We start from the raw sequence: 16,624 nt of genomic DNA on the forward strand, positions 1-16,624 counted from the left end.
CTCTAAGACAGTGAGATTATCTGAAGCAATATTCTAATGACTACGAAGGGCTCGTTCAAAACGCTCACGTCGCCCATTCGTATTTATTGAAATCATAATTCATGATATTGAACTAATACTTGATTTAGAGTACTACCTACTGTTGCAGCCAATTCAATTGTAGATAGATAAATAAGTACAAAGCTTAATAATTAGGAATTTTAAATTTCGGAGTTGTTTTAAGGTCCGCCTACTGCCACTTATCCGATACATACTTCCTGTGGCAGTTTTTGCTTTGACAATGTGTCAGCCAATAAGGTAGTATTCTAAGACAGTAGACGACCTGAAGTAATATTTTTATTATCAAGAAGGGCTCGTTATCTACGCCGACTCCGCCCATTCTTAACCGTTAAAATGTTACCTAATGACATCTAACTAGTACATATACACTGTTTAAAAGTAATATGTACGGGCCTTAACTTGCATCTGAACTATATAGGCTCAAACGTTTTTTTGTGTGTTAAGGTAAGTATGTACGTATGAGCTTCATCTTATAAGTATGTGTACTTAAGTATATATAAGACAATAATCAATAAAAATCAACATTGTTGTTTAACCGGATCAAGTATTAATATTGATTAAACTATTGCAAATTATTATTAAAATAATACTCGAGTGTGTCTGATAAATAGTACAAATACTAATAATAATGATTTATCAAGACGGAGTTTATCTATGACCCTTAAGCGGTGATATCACTACCAGTATTTCGAATACGGTCACATTGTTTGACTTGTTATTTAAAATTGATAACATTTCAACGTATACATATATGCGTGAATATGTTTGAAATATCGTAAAATAATACAGTAGAAGACGTCTAAGCCAGCAATGTTTGGAGATATGGAAGTGTTATCTTTTGTTTCTGGTCTAGGAAGGACGCCTGTGTCAACTCTAATATGGACTTTACTTGTACTGATTGTCACATTTGTGCTATATAAGGTGAACATGTACGATTGACTTACTATTTACCATAATTTATAAAATAACAACAAACCAGTTTAAAAGAAAATATTACAACCGAACTTATTGACCGAGTTTAATACATTGCCTGTTTATAACCAGTAATGTAAAATCGTCATCTCGGCTCAAGTAGTATTGCTAATGATTGTAGAGGCATAAACACTGGTTTTAATATTTCTTGTTTATTAATTTTAGGAGTTCCGACCAATAAATAATCTTCTCTGGCGGCGCTAGGAATCTAAATGTTAAATTTTGATATCTAAAGACACCACACATTTGTTGAATGATTTATGACTTATTTGTTTACTGATTACTATCTATGCAAATTCAATAACCGAAAGTACATCAAGCATAGTGTTACTCTAGTTTGTATATTTGCTTTACTAACTCACTCACTCATTCGCTAACTCACTTGCTCAGTAGCACACTCGATCACTTGATTACTCACTGGCTCACTCGCTCACTTACTCGCTCACTCGCTCGCTCTCTCACTCACCAACTAATATTAATTTGATAAATACTTGCGCTAAACACATTGAATATCGTTTTTAACAACACGCTATCATAGATATATATTTGAATTATTGTGATATTGATGATCACTGTTTATTTTAAATTGAAACACCAGCCTTACTACTATGGGAACGTTATTGTTTCAAGTATATCATATAAGAACTATAAAATATAACGTTCATGCCAAACAGAGACTGCACAATGTATTATTAACAGTAGTATTAAAATGTATTTTGATCCGCTTCCAGGCAGTACAAATTACGTTACACGTTCGTCGTCTAAAACGCGTGTTTAAGGATGTACCTGGACCGAAGGATATACATTGGTTCCATGGCAGCCTCCATCTGGTAAGTTAGTTTGCCTTTCAATGATTTACATGTATGTTTAGAATTGCAAACCAATTATATAGATCGCTTAATCAAAGTATGCCTAGAACATACAAAAAATGTGTTTTTAAGAAGTGTTCAAACAACGTTCTAATATGCACCGCAAAGTTTAGTTAATGAACTGTAGATAATTGTATGAAACTGTGGGAAGTTGCCCGTAGGTTCACTTTTTTACAACATAGTTTACAATTAATTTATTTTTCGCAGTTATTTCGCAATTTGGGCGATACCGGTTCTAACCCGGTCTCCGTCTCGATTTTTGCTTTACTTTTTTGGATCTTATGGTTTCAATCATGATATCAAAGAGTAAAACATTTTATTAAATGATTGTCCCAAGATTCGTTACAGGAAAAACTTTTTTTGGTGCCAATCTGGTGAATAGTCCCTTTAAAAGATGCCTGACATGTAATGCTTTTGTATATATGATACTGAGTGTTAAAGCACGTGTACAACACTTTTTGCATTGACAGTTTCCAAAGGCACCAGCAGAGCGTATCCGGTTCATGCTAAGTTTGGGTGCTATGTTTAAACGGTACTTCTGCCTGTGGATAGGGCCTGCTAGGGTAACTTTGGTGGTCAACCATCCAGACACCATAAAGGCTGTCATGAAAACCTCTGGTGAAGAATTTGTCAAAATTTAACTTTAATTTAATCGTACACATTTGCATACGGTATTAGCATTGAATTGTCTTATTGATTGCGTTTCATTCTTTCACTATGTTGCCATCCTTTTGTATGCAGATGTCACGGACCTATAAACCATGGATTGGCAACTGCCTGATATCGGTGAAACGATACAAATAATAATTTACCCTCAATCCTTAGGGCGCGCTCGGAAAATTCCGCCGAATCTCCGATCGGTGATTAACGGCGATCTTCGGTTATTTCCGCCAGCCTTGCCGATAATTATTTTTAACACCGATCGATATGTCGCATGTAATATGTTTGTAGTTTGTCGTAATTGTATTTTCTCTAATTATCGAAGCATTTATCAGGACCTAATATGCTTCTGATTAAATTTATATTTAGTTTTAATTAATGTTTTCCAACATGTATATATTCGGCCGATGTCGGACGTCTCGAAAACGACTACACGGTAAGATCTCGAAATGAAATCGCGCTGCACGCGTGCGTTTGAGCACTTAACACGGACGAGAGTTGCCAATCCATGGTTTATAGGTCCGTGGCAGATATATACGCATAAATTTGAAAATAAATGAGATATTTTGTAACTCCTTTTCAGTTGTGTTTCGTTGGAATATAATTACAATTTATAATATTTGTCCAATTGTCTAATTGTCCTCACCTATTTGTTGAGGAAGCATCCCTCTCAAGGTTTTAAACACATATGCCTCAATATGATTACTTCTCCAGAGCCGAAGCCCACAGGATTCAGCGGCATGTATCGTTTTGGCATCCCTTGGTTGGGTGAAGGGCTTCTTATCTCCGACGGTGAACGATGGGCCAGAAATCGACGGCTTTTAACACCAGCCTTTCATTTTGACATTCTTAAACCGTACGTGAATGTGTACAACGAAGCGGCAGAAAAACTGATGGTAGGTTATAGGATTTCCAATTTAAAGTTATTTCCCTTGCATTAATACAATATCTTAAACCGAGAGAGCTCAATGTGTTCCAATATCGTGAATATGCGAACCTGTTTGAATGTGTTTCATGTAATAATTTATGTACTGTGATACGGCCTCTCCTGAAAATGGACTCGGTAGACACAACTTGTGCTGTGAGGTTTCATTTTCTTTCAATTTCTATATTATTACCTAATTGCATGTGTAACAGTCCGCTGTAGGCGGCGGATGGTCGTTCATAGTATAACATTCCGTTATAGACTGAAGTACGTTCATACTACGTATGTTACTTGGTTGGTAATATGCAAATTAGCAAAGCCCGGGCTCCGTGTAGATTGAGATTTTACTGTACATAAAGACCAGTGGACCCCTTAAGGGTCGAGCACGCTTTTCTCTGAAGAGATATGTTGGTGTTTGTTAACGTTACATATGTAAGCCCTAACTTATTTTATCTAAACACGTTTTGAAGAAAAAAATAGTTTTTTTTAATGTATCTAAAATTTGCAAACTAAACACCTTTAATGCTAATATCTATATCAGGCAATTGTATCACATATTTAAATTTAGAATATTGATAAATGGTTTTCGCATATTTGAAATAAGCTATAATAGGGCCACCCAAAATAGGTTTTTTGATTTAGTTTATGATAGGCGGAAAACATGTTCAACGCATGTTCAAGTCAAAATCATGCATTAATTAAAAGATATCATGTTTTAATTGTTTACAGAACAACCTTGAGGTATTTGCTCAACAGAAGAAACAATTTGAAGTTTTTTCCCACGTGAGCCGTTGCACTCTTGACATCATCCTGCGATGCGCCTTCTCGTACGAAACCGATTGCCAGGCTCCTGGGTAAGACTTTTCCTGAAATGAACGTGATTCCAATTATCGCGGAAAGTGCAGAAAGTAGTGTACGTATTTATGACAAAAATGTAACATCATCACCACGACTAAAGGTTTTAGAGTTTACTCATCAAAACAGACACAGGGGCGTCAAGACTGTGAGAAAAATAAGTGTAAAATGCATTATATTTCCTGTCGCCGCTATTAAAAACGATCGTATTCTAATTTGCCATTATTTCTATAATACAATAAAAACTTCAGAGAAAGACCCAGAAGTCAAATATTAAAATATATCAACTTTTAGGCAAATAAATGGTTACCTTTTTTAAGTGAACTGCATTATATTCTCTGTGACCGTACTGTAAACGATCGCATTCCGTTTGGTTCAATATCAATAATTCACTTAAAGTTACAGGGGCAACGGATTCAATCTAAATATATCAAGTTTAGCCCAAAACTCATAACTCTAACGGTGTATCTACCAAAAAGGTCGCATATTTGACTGTTGTTATGGCACAATATCTTTTTGTGTTATACGACCTTTAGATGTGTACCATGAAAACATGTCAGCGAAACATGTGGGAAAGTGTTACACATATTTTTAAATAAATGATTTACTGGAGCTACAGAACTCATTTACCATTAGTAAAAATGTTTAGAGGGACAGTGTTAAGGAGGGCCCTAAATACCGTGAACGAGAATCACAAAACGAACGAACACCATAAACGAACCACACATGCAGCAACATAGCTTTATCTGAAACGTTTTTCTGGAAACGAACGAATAAATACGCCTTATTTAAGTATAACGAATGAATTAATTGTATAATTCTTCTTGTTTACTTTGCTATTCCAGCAAGTCCCACCCTTACCTTAAAGCAGTGAGTGAGCTTTCTGATATCTGGTGGCAAAGAGAAAAGTAAGTCAACATGATTAAGTTATTATCTTAACGAGTTCCTAAATTCATTATCAAACTTGACACTACTATACCTTATGGCATAACAAGATTCATTTTGATGCACAACATCAAAAACACAACGAATGCTTTTGAAACATTCCAGTTATTAAGAGGTGTAATAATAAAAACTGAGCTGGTATTTTTAAGACATCTTAGGTAATTTCTTAACTTAAATCGGTTTCCCTAAATGTTCGTGGTCAAAATAATAAACACATATGTGTAATACTTAACATTAAGGAAACCACAATATTTTAGGTATAATTAAGATAATATATCATACGACCAGTGATAAGCTTTACCTTAGAAAATGACTTAGTAATGAAGTGAAGAAATGACTTCAGATACAAGATTTTGTATTTTGATGTGGATTCTTTTTCGTAATCAGTTTTTTACTATTTTATGTTCATAAAAGTCGTTTTTATCAAACTATTATATTATTATTATTATACCAGATTTGTTGAGCGCCCTTTTCATAAAAAAATACGTTCAAGGGCGCTTTACAATTAAACATGTGACATATCGCAGATATGCGGAAATCACAAAAATGACATATTTTAACATATTAAACCAATTCAAGTGAAACTCAAATGTTGTAAAAACACACACACACATAAAGTGTCTTAAAATGCTATTTGCAATAAAACAAGCATAAAAAAGTAAAATAAAAATAAGAAATCAACATGAAACCAAATATATATATATATATATAGTTACTGTAGTTCTGTATCGTAAAAATAAGTAGGGATAAAAACAGTCACAGTTGTTATCTATACGTTGTAGGAAGTTTTGAAAAGATGTGTTTTGAGAGCTCTTTTGAATGAATTAAGTGATGATTCTTTTCTGAGACTGTTCGGGAGAGAATTCCATAGTTTTGCCGCAGCAACTTTGAAACTCCTATCACCGTAAGAGACCATTCGACATTTCTGTGGCACAAGGGTGGTTGCTGCACTTGCTGATCTCAGGTTTCTAGTTGGCACGTAAACCTCTACTAAGTCGCTCATGTAAACCAGCGACTGACCATGCAAGGTCTTGAAAGTTTGAATTATAATTTTATATTTAATTCTATCTTGTATTTGAAGCCAGTGAAGATCTTTAAGGATTGGTGTTATGTGTTCAAAAACGGCTTGTTTTCGTAATGATACGTGCAGCTGTGTTTTGAACAGTTTGCAGTTTGTTCGTTGTTGATTTCGGCACGCCATACAAGAGAGCATTGCAATAATCTAACCGTGATGTCACAAGCGAGTTTTTGAGAGTCTTGGTGGCATTAGCAGTCAAATATAGCCGAATGTGACCAATCTGTCGTATCTGACCATAGCATGTTCGAGTCACCGAATTAACATGTTCGTCCATGTGCATGTTTGAATCAAGCGTAACACCAAGGTTTCGAACAGTTTTTTTTATGGTTTGATGCTCGAATCGCCAATTTCCAGTTCTAGATTTTCAACAAGTTTGGAGTGTTTTTGACTTGAAAAAAGAATTAATTCAGTTTTGTCTGCATTCAATTTTAACATGTTTGAATTCATCCATGATATGATTTCTTTTAGGCATTGTTCAACTCGCGTGATTGTGACTACCTTTGATGCTTGGTCAGGTGGTTTAAACGATAGATAGAGTTGGGAGTCATCTGCATAAAAATGGTGGTTTAGACGATGGTTTTTACAGATAGATCCGACCGGCTTAGTGTACATCGTGTAGAATTTTGGTCCCAGTACCGATCCTTGAGGAGCACTGAATTTCATAAGCTTTTTACAATATTAAAGGTGGCTGGTTCATTTTGATCACGTGACTCTCCATGGTACAACATCGAAACCTATTACAAACTGACTTCTAATTTCTGCTTGACGTCAGTAATTGTTATGCGTTGGAAAATAATTGGTGCTTTATGGTTTTATAGGATGTTAATGAGGTTTTCTTTGAAAAAAAACCCATTGATTTCCTTGCGCTGCCTAATTCAAATGCTTTTTAGCGATGTGAACCGTGTATCTTTTCTGTTATTACTGTTATTTTATAATTAGTAGCATCTGTCAGAAAATGTTCACAAAACATATTGAAATTAGCATTAGTCAGATGCAAGGGTTTGTTTGAGCAAAGCATATGTTTTGATTTACTGTATTCATATAGACACTTTCACTTGGAAGTGTTAGCTGTTAATTACACTTAAAGACATCCAAGATCATTTAAATACAAAATGTAATATCAAAATACAAGATACAAGCATTTTTTTAAGTCGGATATATGATGATAAGAGACGTTAGCTAAATGCTCTGTTTACCGACAATTACGACGGAAATTTATCGTGAATCACATTAAAACATTTAACTCGAAATCGGCCAAATTTCACCTTTATAACCAGTTTAGAAAAAAAAATCAATTTCAATGCTGTCTATAATAAAAAATTTATATTTTTATAAATATTTAGTACTAGTGCATAAAGTTTATACAGAACTTCCCTTCTGACAAAGAACTTGGTATTTCGTATGGAGTTCAACTTTACAAAATATGCATCATTTTGCATTTTTCTGTCAGTTTCAGCATACATTTCGTTATCAATTGTTCATCATTCATTAGTATTTTATCAGGTTCAACGACTGTGATTCTGCATTTAATAGGGGAAAAACATGACGTATTTGAAATGCAATTTCCACCAAATCATTAGTTTTATTCTTATAAAAAATTGAAACGGTTGATTAAGAGGGTCTTTTTTAGAGCGGTATTAAGATTTTTTTATCAGAATGGGGAACAACTTTTTAGCTCTTCATTATAGCTATCTAAGGTAAAGACCTCTGTCGGAAATTTAACTGAAAAGATGCACTCATAATCCAAAATAGATAAAGTTATGACTTTTTTGTTTGCTGTAATATTTCTTTCGGTACAATCGGATATATCAAATTATTAAAACGGGTTTCAATTATATTTAAGCTAAAATCGTGCGCATATCGTTCGTATGACGGGGGTTTTACTATTTGATTATTGTGTCAGTATACAGTTTTTATTGCATTAATAATTGCTACATACATTTGCAAAGGATTTTTTTATTATTATGAAAGAGAAATGCTCGAAATATACGTGATATCGTAGCTTCAAGCTACATTGTATTACACAGTAGACTGTTATGGAATTCATGCTTGAACTATTACTGCGATACAAACACATATTTTCTAGTCACCATTTAGACATGTTTTTCATTTGAATTCGGCAAACGCATTGGCAAAATACAAAAACAAAGATTGGAAACAACTTTCATTATCATCATTCTGGTACAAACAAGTCGAAACAGGATTTTCCCTGACAGTAAATCAAAGCCAAGCATAATTACTGTTTATTTTTTATTTACAGAAAGCTGCTCCTGTATCCTGACTTTATCTTTTACATGACATCCATGGGTCGGAAGTTTAAAAAACACTGTGATTATGTACACACAGTCGCCGAAGAAGTCATACAAAAGCGAAAAGCCGCATTGGTAAGGGATATGATTACAAATCTGATTTGTCTGGAAATGTCAGATGTTAATTGCGTTCACGTGGGGTTTCGATAATTATTGAGTGGCGCTTGTTGAGGAGTGGCATTGGTGTTGAACAAATACAAATATGATTTGTCACTAGTCACTCTTATACAAACTCAAGTCACTATGAAGGAAATGAGACATTCCGTTTCAAAGTGGTAAAGATACACTCTAGATAACCTTTCACCTGATATGAGGAACATTAGCTTTGTTTTTTTTCTGTTTCCTTAACTACCGTGTAATTGGTCATATTTAGAGAAAGTACGAACTTATTTGTAAACATATTTCCATTTTATTTCCCATAGAAAAAAATACAGCAAACCTGAGAAGCTCTCTAATTTGTTGGTTTGTCTTGCATACGCTTTAATGAGCTTGTTATGTTCAGAAAATAAGTTTCATTGTATATCGGTCGATTCTGGGTTGGCATTTTATCTCAATTGAACGGTGTTTTCCCAACTCTTAGAGGTTCCCTTTGTTCTTTTAACCTGTGTACATAGCAATTATGCAATGTAGAAATTTAATTACCTTGAAATACTTATTGCAAAGTTTGAAAACTCTTAAATAGAGTATAAGTATCTTCCATGGCCGAGAGTGTAAGATAGGTTCATTCCGACCAGAGCGTTGTGTGTTTTGCGGACACGAGGTTTATCGAGGATCGGGATGAACCTATCTTTCATGAGCGGCAATGGTAGATGCTTTTTCTCCCACCCAAGTTAAACAAAATTGAGTAAAACTGTATTTTTTTGCTGGATCTCTTTTGTGCTTAGTGAAAATAATTGCGTATAATTCGCTATAATTCGTTGTGTTCATGGATATGCGCGCAGTGGTTAATAGTCAAATCGGTCTTTAAATAGTTCTAAGAAGAGTGAAACATTATTTCTTAAAAGATGCGTAAAAAACTGTTTATTGTGACATTTGAAGCGAGAAATAATTAATTAGCGTACTAAATATTGCCACAAGACAAGGTTTTCATGATGATACAGACGACAGTCTTCAACAATATAACGATGTGGCAACCATTAAAAAGGGGTTCAATGCGGGCATTTTATCTTCGCCCGTTGCAAGATAAGAATTTCTAGCATGGTTAAAATATTATATCTACTTATCTGAGGTGGGAGAATAATATTTTTAACAAGCCCACGTCTAATTGGTTATAAAACTGGTTGAAGTAATTTTAGAGAAACATAGTATTTAACTAGATATATCATTTCAGCTAGTCATATAGTTAAAAAATATCCATTATATTACGTTAAAACATTATTCGTAACCCTTATTTAGGCCAACTCCAATACTGCTGTTGATAGAAAGTACATGGACTTCTTAGATATTCTTTTGACGGCTCGTGACGAACATGGCAATGGAATGTCAGTGCGAGACATTCGGAACGAGGTGGACACATTCATGTTTGAAGGTAGAAGGAAGTTCAATCTTGAGTTTGACATATTCACGATTGAAAAAAAGCTTGTATATCTTCAATTGATGGAGTGTTTTTTTTTTCAATTTAAAACAATGCAAGGATTAGTATCAGTTATTTATCGGTTATTAAATCTAATACCCAAACAATACCAAGAATCTTATGAAAATTCAACATGTTACTTAATTATGACTGTCTCCGGTTGCATAATGGTATCTTATCAACTATTTTATAGGCAATTATTAATTACAAAACAAACCTTTTCCTCTTTAATGTCGCGAAACGCTACGTGAACTCTCTGTTATTAAGAAGTATTATGAGCCTGGAAATTAAGCTGTAGTTATTTTGAAATTGAACTCTTTTTTTCAAAGCTGTTTAGGAAAATGTGTACCATTTGTCATTTAGCGATTTCACACATATGTGATTTTATTTCCCATTTGCCTGCCGTTTCTGAAGGAAAATACCGGACATGTTACTCAAGTCTCAAATAGAGAAGGGTAAATGCATGATTGCGTGATACATTATTCTTGTTGATATAGGGCACGATACCACAGCCAGTGCAATATCCTGGACACTTTATGCCTTGGCAAAACATCAAGAGTATCAGAATCGTGCACAAGCTGAAATTGACGCCATCTTGGATGGGCGTGACACTGACATTATTACATGGTTTTGTATTTATATAATATAATATGTTGTATTACTATGAACATTGATGACATAGAAGCAAGTCTTGTTTCTCACTTGTTGCTTACAGTGAAGAAAAATATATATCAAATATGTTTTTACTGTTATGCTTGCAGAAGTGTTAAGTCACTAGCTTTCTTACAGAAGCATATGTCAGAAATGTCATAACAACTTTCAGATAGTCGGAAAATTTTCTAAAACATCAGAATAAGCATCAAACGTTTATATTTTTAAGAAAAGAGACAGAAAAAGGTACATTGAGGCTTGCTTAAGTAGCAGGCCTATGTATTTCAAGACCATGAAAAACACCTATTAAATGCAATTACAAACATTCACTTGGTTATTACATTTCGATCTGTTTATTTATAGGAAAGATTTCCAAAGCCTTGAATTCCTTTCGATGTGCTTGAAAGAAAGCCTTCGAAACTACAGTCCAGTTCCTTTCATTCAAAGAGAATTTACACGTGACTTCGAACTAGATGGGAGAAAATTTCCAGCGGGGACCCCTGTTGCTTTGCACATATATGGCGTCCATCATAATAGGGACATTTGGGATCATCCAATGGTTTATAATCCAGAGAGGTTCTCGAGGGAAAATGTGGCAAAAATGAATTCGTACCAATTTGTACCCTTTTCAGCAGGTCCAAGGTAACGTATTTTCCAATTTGGTAATGTATTTTCCCTTTTGCTCAATTTGACAACTAATATAAAACACTAGGCGCACAGAAACAGAACCCGTCCAGTATACAATTACATTTCGGTGGAATGTCTTATTTATAACTTTATACGATTTGTTTTCTTCATTACTGCATTGTATCTTTTATTTTTTAATATGGGATAAATATGCGGTGAGGTACTCGCATACTGGCACATTCCCCGTAGTGTGAGTTTGATACACCTGTCCATATGCTGGTATTCATAGGAGAAAATAGTCATTGAAATGTAAAAGTAGAAGTCTTTTCATCTCATTTTGAAAGGAACTTTATAGATACTCTGTTTCAGTGAACAATAACAGCATTAAAACAAACTTTATGTTACACTTAACTCAATAAATTAAGGCAAACGGTAGATAATTCTGTTTTCATAGGATTAGGATGGATGTGTAGACAAAAGTACAAGTACAATACTACGTGTTCGAGTATTGGCAAGAAAAAAAACACAACAGCTGTAGAATGAAACCGTCATACTAAGAATCTTGAATATCTGCAATTATAAAATATTGTTCATACAATAAAATTTGAAAGTGTAAATATATCGATCTTATACTAATTCACCTTCATTTACAGAAATTGCATCGGACAGCATTTTGCATTGAATGAAGAAAAGGTTGTAATTGCTCGACTGCTACGAAGGTAGGATGACACTGACTCACCTACAGTCATTTTGACTGATATAAGAAAAAAAAGAAGATCTTGTTATATATTCTCATATATAAAAATATATATAAATACTCCTACATACCTTTTTGAAAATAGTCATGTATTCAATTTAGTATTTAGATGTTTATGTTTGACATGAGTTTTGTGCTATTGTTTCATGTGTCAGGTTTGTGATTGTTTGGGTTCTATGTCCTTGGCGTTTATTATGTGCCATTAAACGGGGTTTATTTTTAAATTTTGGACTACTAGTTGTTTCTGCAGTTTTTCATATGGTTATTGATACGTCGAACATTACTTCCAGGTACAATTTCTACCTGGACCCTAGCCAAGTGGTACAAAAGAAGGTGGCGGCAGTTTTAAAGACGGAAACTGGCATCATGATGTTCTGTGAACGCAGACAACATTAATGATATATTTTGCTTTGTTCCCCCTTGAATGCCAATAAACAATAAACATGATAAAAGCTACCTGTGCACGTAGTACTACGGCTGAAAGTTTGCATCTCGATGTATTTTGTGGCGGCGTTGTTATTTATTCGTGATTTCATTCGTCAATGTGTTGCCGAAATGGATCTTTTAAGTAAGCTTATCTCATCAAATGAAGCAGATATAATGAGTTTAAATATCATTATTGTCCTTTCAACAGAACTTTCCTCATGTTTTGTACAGGAAATGTGATCTATTGTCTTCACAAATATTTTTTTATATATTTTGCGCGGCTATACTGGCAATACTGCAATACACAAGAAGCGAAGATAGCCAAAACAATTGAATATACAAGCGTTATGACTATATAAATATTGATCATTCCACACTGGACCAATAATTTGAATTATTTATTAAGTATTATAACCTTGGGACTTCTAAACCATAGTGCTAGGATACTGTCAAAATGCAGACATGAATGGTGTGGATGTTATTGAAAAACATGTTTTCTTTGTCTGCTAAAACACCTGTGTTCTCTTTCCGGAAAAGCCAAGTGCAGTGTTTACCAACGTCTGTCATATCACATCAGGCAGTGGTTAACAATGTCTTATATTTGAACGAACCTCGACTGTGATCTTTATCGTCAAATAGAGCAAACCATCTGATAGTTGGCAGTGTATACCAAACTCTGTCGTAGCACATCAGGCAGTGGTTAACTTTGTCTTATCTTTAAATGACCTTGGACTGTGATCTTAGTCGCCCAAACTAGCACATCATCTGATAAGTTCATCTTGCAGAGGTTAAACTAGTTGTCTAACTGTTTGTTCATTCATCATGTTGAGCGATATGTTATAATATTGTAAGCACCAAACTAGACACCAATTGTTGTGGTAAATACAAATACATGGGGTATTGTATTGTCTGTGGCATGGATACCCTAGCTCAAAGTCATTATATACAGACAAGTGTTTCATACCCTAATTTACCGTCTAAAATAGTGCATGTAATCCTTTATTAAATCCGTATTACACAGTGGCCTTACTAGATTGCGCATATAACTACCACTAAACAGTACTAGCAAGATTGTTTTTCAATTTCAGCTGAGTAATGTAAATTCGTGAATTCATTTAATATGTGAGCATGAATGTTGTGTTTCGACACATGAAGTTCAATATGCAATTGAGCAATTTCACACACAACTTGCCATAGCAATACATTAAAACATATTATGTTCTCTGCTGATATTCATAACTAGCCCCAAAATATGCCGCTAAAACGCTAAAATCGTTCTTTCTTGTTAAATCATTATCAAAGCAATATCACTTTATCTGCAATAGTATCACAATTAACCGCAACAATTGTTTTTTAAATTTCAAGGTCGTTAATTAATTAACACCTGGCCACAATTTCTCGAAACTTCTTAAGTCCCTTATAACAGGATTAAGCTAATTCCACTCTAGATCTTTTTTTCAATCTTGAATAGGAATTCATTTTATGGTTATCACAAAATACCATATTGCATTTACCAAAATCACATTTGAGAATGTGTTTTGACTGTTTGAAATCAGCTCCTAAAGCCTGTTAAGCTTAAAACGTTTCGAGAAATTGGGGCTAGATATGTAAGGAAATTTAAGCAAATCAAACATTTCAATTGTTTTGTAGTGTTTGTTGTTAGGTTAACATAAGTGTTATCTGACGAAATAATACACAAACGACATTAAATTGAGACACAATACTGAAGTGCACTATCAAAAGTTACCAGTACATTCCACATGCATAGGTTTTCAAATGTTGTATTTCTTATTAGCTTTTAACATCTCATTCAGAGGTAAAACTATTCAAGCTTTCCTTGAATAAATTCTTAACTGTGAGGGGACGATGAAGTCTAAATGTAAATGTAATTTGCACAACATAATAAGTTTATTATAACAAATTGTAGCTGTTGATTTAGAGGCTTGTCTCAAGAGCGGTTTTTAATTCGGTTATAACAGCTATTTGTAAAGGAAACCAAATCAGAGTCTTTTTATTTCTTCATTATAGCTCTCTTTGCAAAAAATTGGTGTCAGGAAATATGATTAAAAAGATGTAGTCTTTATCCAAGGGAGTGTAATGTTGATATGTGAGTTTTACGTGAGTTCACGTGACGTTTCGATAAGTTTACAATAGGGTTAACGGCTCTTAAGATGCGTTTGGTAGAAATCAATACATAACATCTGTGGTGGCATCGTTGGATGAAGTGGAGTGTTTGATCTGCTTCTAGTGGTTTTAATCTGGTAAAAGGGAAAGAGGGTCAATGATAGTCTTAGAACGCCCATTTATAGCATATGGAATAAAGATTCTAATTCACGCTTAAACTAGTTCGCATCTTGTTAATCACAGGCAAACTGCCGAAGAGACAGCTCCGATTAATACGTATTTATATGTTGTTAAATCGTTACTACGCCTTCATTTACAACGGATCTTCAATACAGGAACTTACCATTCTGTACACCGTTAAATTGTTAAATGAAGATAAAAAGTTCTCGCGTTTTGTTTGCATTTCTTTTATGTTTTAACGGATATATGTATTAAATACATCTTTTTTTAATTACTTTAGCAATACAAGACGATTTCAGTATAAATTACCAAGCTCTTTGTTATTTGGTGTGGCCGTGAATGTATATAGGGTATGCATATGATAACAAATATGAATTATATTCCAAATGCTTTCCATGATCTTGCTATGGTAGTGGTTTACTGGCGACTACAGTGACTCTGTGTCTCTTTTTTTACTTAGTAAGTTTAGCGCTTTATATAAGAAAAATAAGCAAATGAAATGAAAAGAGCTTTATTTCATTGGGTTATTATAATAACGATTAAGCATAATACTTTTTTCTTTAGATAGGATATATGTTTCGGATGGACGTTTAAAAAGATCCGTTAGGATGATTGATGACGAATTAAAGTAGACGAGTAAATTGGAGAGAGTTCCGTTTTCTTACGTAGTGATACGCGGTTATAATGACAGAAACCGACAAACAGTAGCTTCAAAGCGTAATGTGTCTTATGCACTTCAGCTATTCAAGGGAGTGGTATGGTGATTTCGTGACGCCTTTTATTACAAAGTCATTATAGTTTTGTAAATTAACTGGGACAAACATACTGTAAAAAACGGTATTTTACGGCAATAACTACTGAATGAGTATTCGTTTATATATCTGGTATTTTCAGTTCATTTGAAGACATCAATGATGAAATAAAATGTAAAGTTTAAATGGAAAAAAGTATAAGTTGATTACATGTAGCATTATTCCGTTCAATACGTTGAAAAGTTATCCCCCGCCAGATTAGGCAAAGTAAATGGCATGGACATCATGTGTTGGCGAAACATTCCACCAGCAGCATACTTTACGGTGTCAACATGATTGACTCTTTTGCACAGTCGATATAAGATATGAGTTTAACATTTGCAACTGTTTGAAATCTTGGCTAATATTCTGATTTTGATTCATGCATGGTGGAACGAATATATTGCCTCTATTTTTTCCCCGAAGATTGTCACTAAGACTCGACATAATGACCTAGTGTTTGACCCTATGTGATACACTTTTAGAGTCTACCAGAATGCATCAAAGGGAAAATTACGATAAAAGTTTGAAACAATAATATGATTTCATCAAGGAAAATATTCTTATAAAGTTTCATTAATATAGGACCAGAAACATTGCACCTAAATTGTCCAAGACATTTTTCGAAGATGTGACCTAGTGACCAAATCTGTACACTCCTTTGACCAGCTTTTAAAATGGCGTGAAATCTCAGCAAGGTTAAAACTCCAAATGTGTATATATTTCGACTAATCATTTACATGATATTGTGTCAGACAAAAATATAAGATTTGACCAAGTGACCTTTTTTACTAAGTGTGACCCAGTTTTAAATCAGCAAAA

The 16,624-nt window shown here is 34.1% G+C and overlaps 1 protein-coding gene across 1 annotated transcript; it reads left to right on the plus strand.

Moving 5' to 3' along the window:
• Nucleotides 1-820: 820 nt before the first annotated feature.
• On the plus strand, nt 821-13,924 carry LOC128202759 (cytochrome P450 4F2-like). The gene is made up of 12 exons (XM_052903890.1): nt 821-981; nt 1,764-1,862; nt 2,372-2,519; nt 3,276-3,457; nt 4,216-4,340; nt 5,187-5,249; nt 8,625-8,748; nt 10,069-10,201; nt 10,744-10,873; nt 11,261-11,539; nt 12,178-12,243; nt 12,572-13,924. The coding sequence occupies exons 1-12, from the start codon at nt 871-873 to the stop codon at nt 12,675-12,677; spliced, it is 1,566 nt and encodes a 521-aa protein (XP_052759850.1). The 5' UTR covers nt 821-870; the 3' UTR covers nt 12,678-13,924.
• The last annotated feature ends 2,700 nt before the right edge of the window (nt 13,925-16,624 follow it).

This window comes from Mya arenaria, chromosome 9 (assembly GCF_026914265.1).
Source record: "Mya arenaria isolate MELC-2E11 chromosome 9, ASM2691426v1".
Lineage (NCBI taxonomy): Eukaryota > Metazoa > Mollusca > Bivalvia > Myida > Myidae > Mya > Mya arenaria.

Excerpts from the sequence above, each read along its gene's own strand:
- LOC128202759 (XM_052903890.1), top strand. The coding sequence starts at position 871 with ATGTTTGGAGATATGGAAGTGTTATCTTTTGTTTCTGGTCTAGGAAGG. Across the intron at positions 982-1,763 it reads TCACATTTGTGCTATATAAG|GCAGTACAAATTACGTTACA; the intron begins GTGAACATGTAC and ends ATCCGCTTCCAG. Across the intron at positions 2,520-3,275 it reads GGCTGTCATGAAAACCTCTG|AGCCGAAGCCCACAGGATTC; the intron begins GTGAAGAATTTG and ends TTACTTCTCCAG.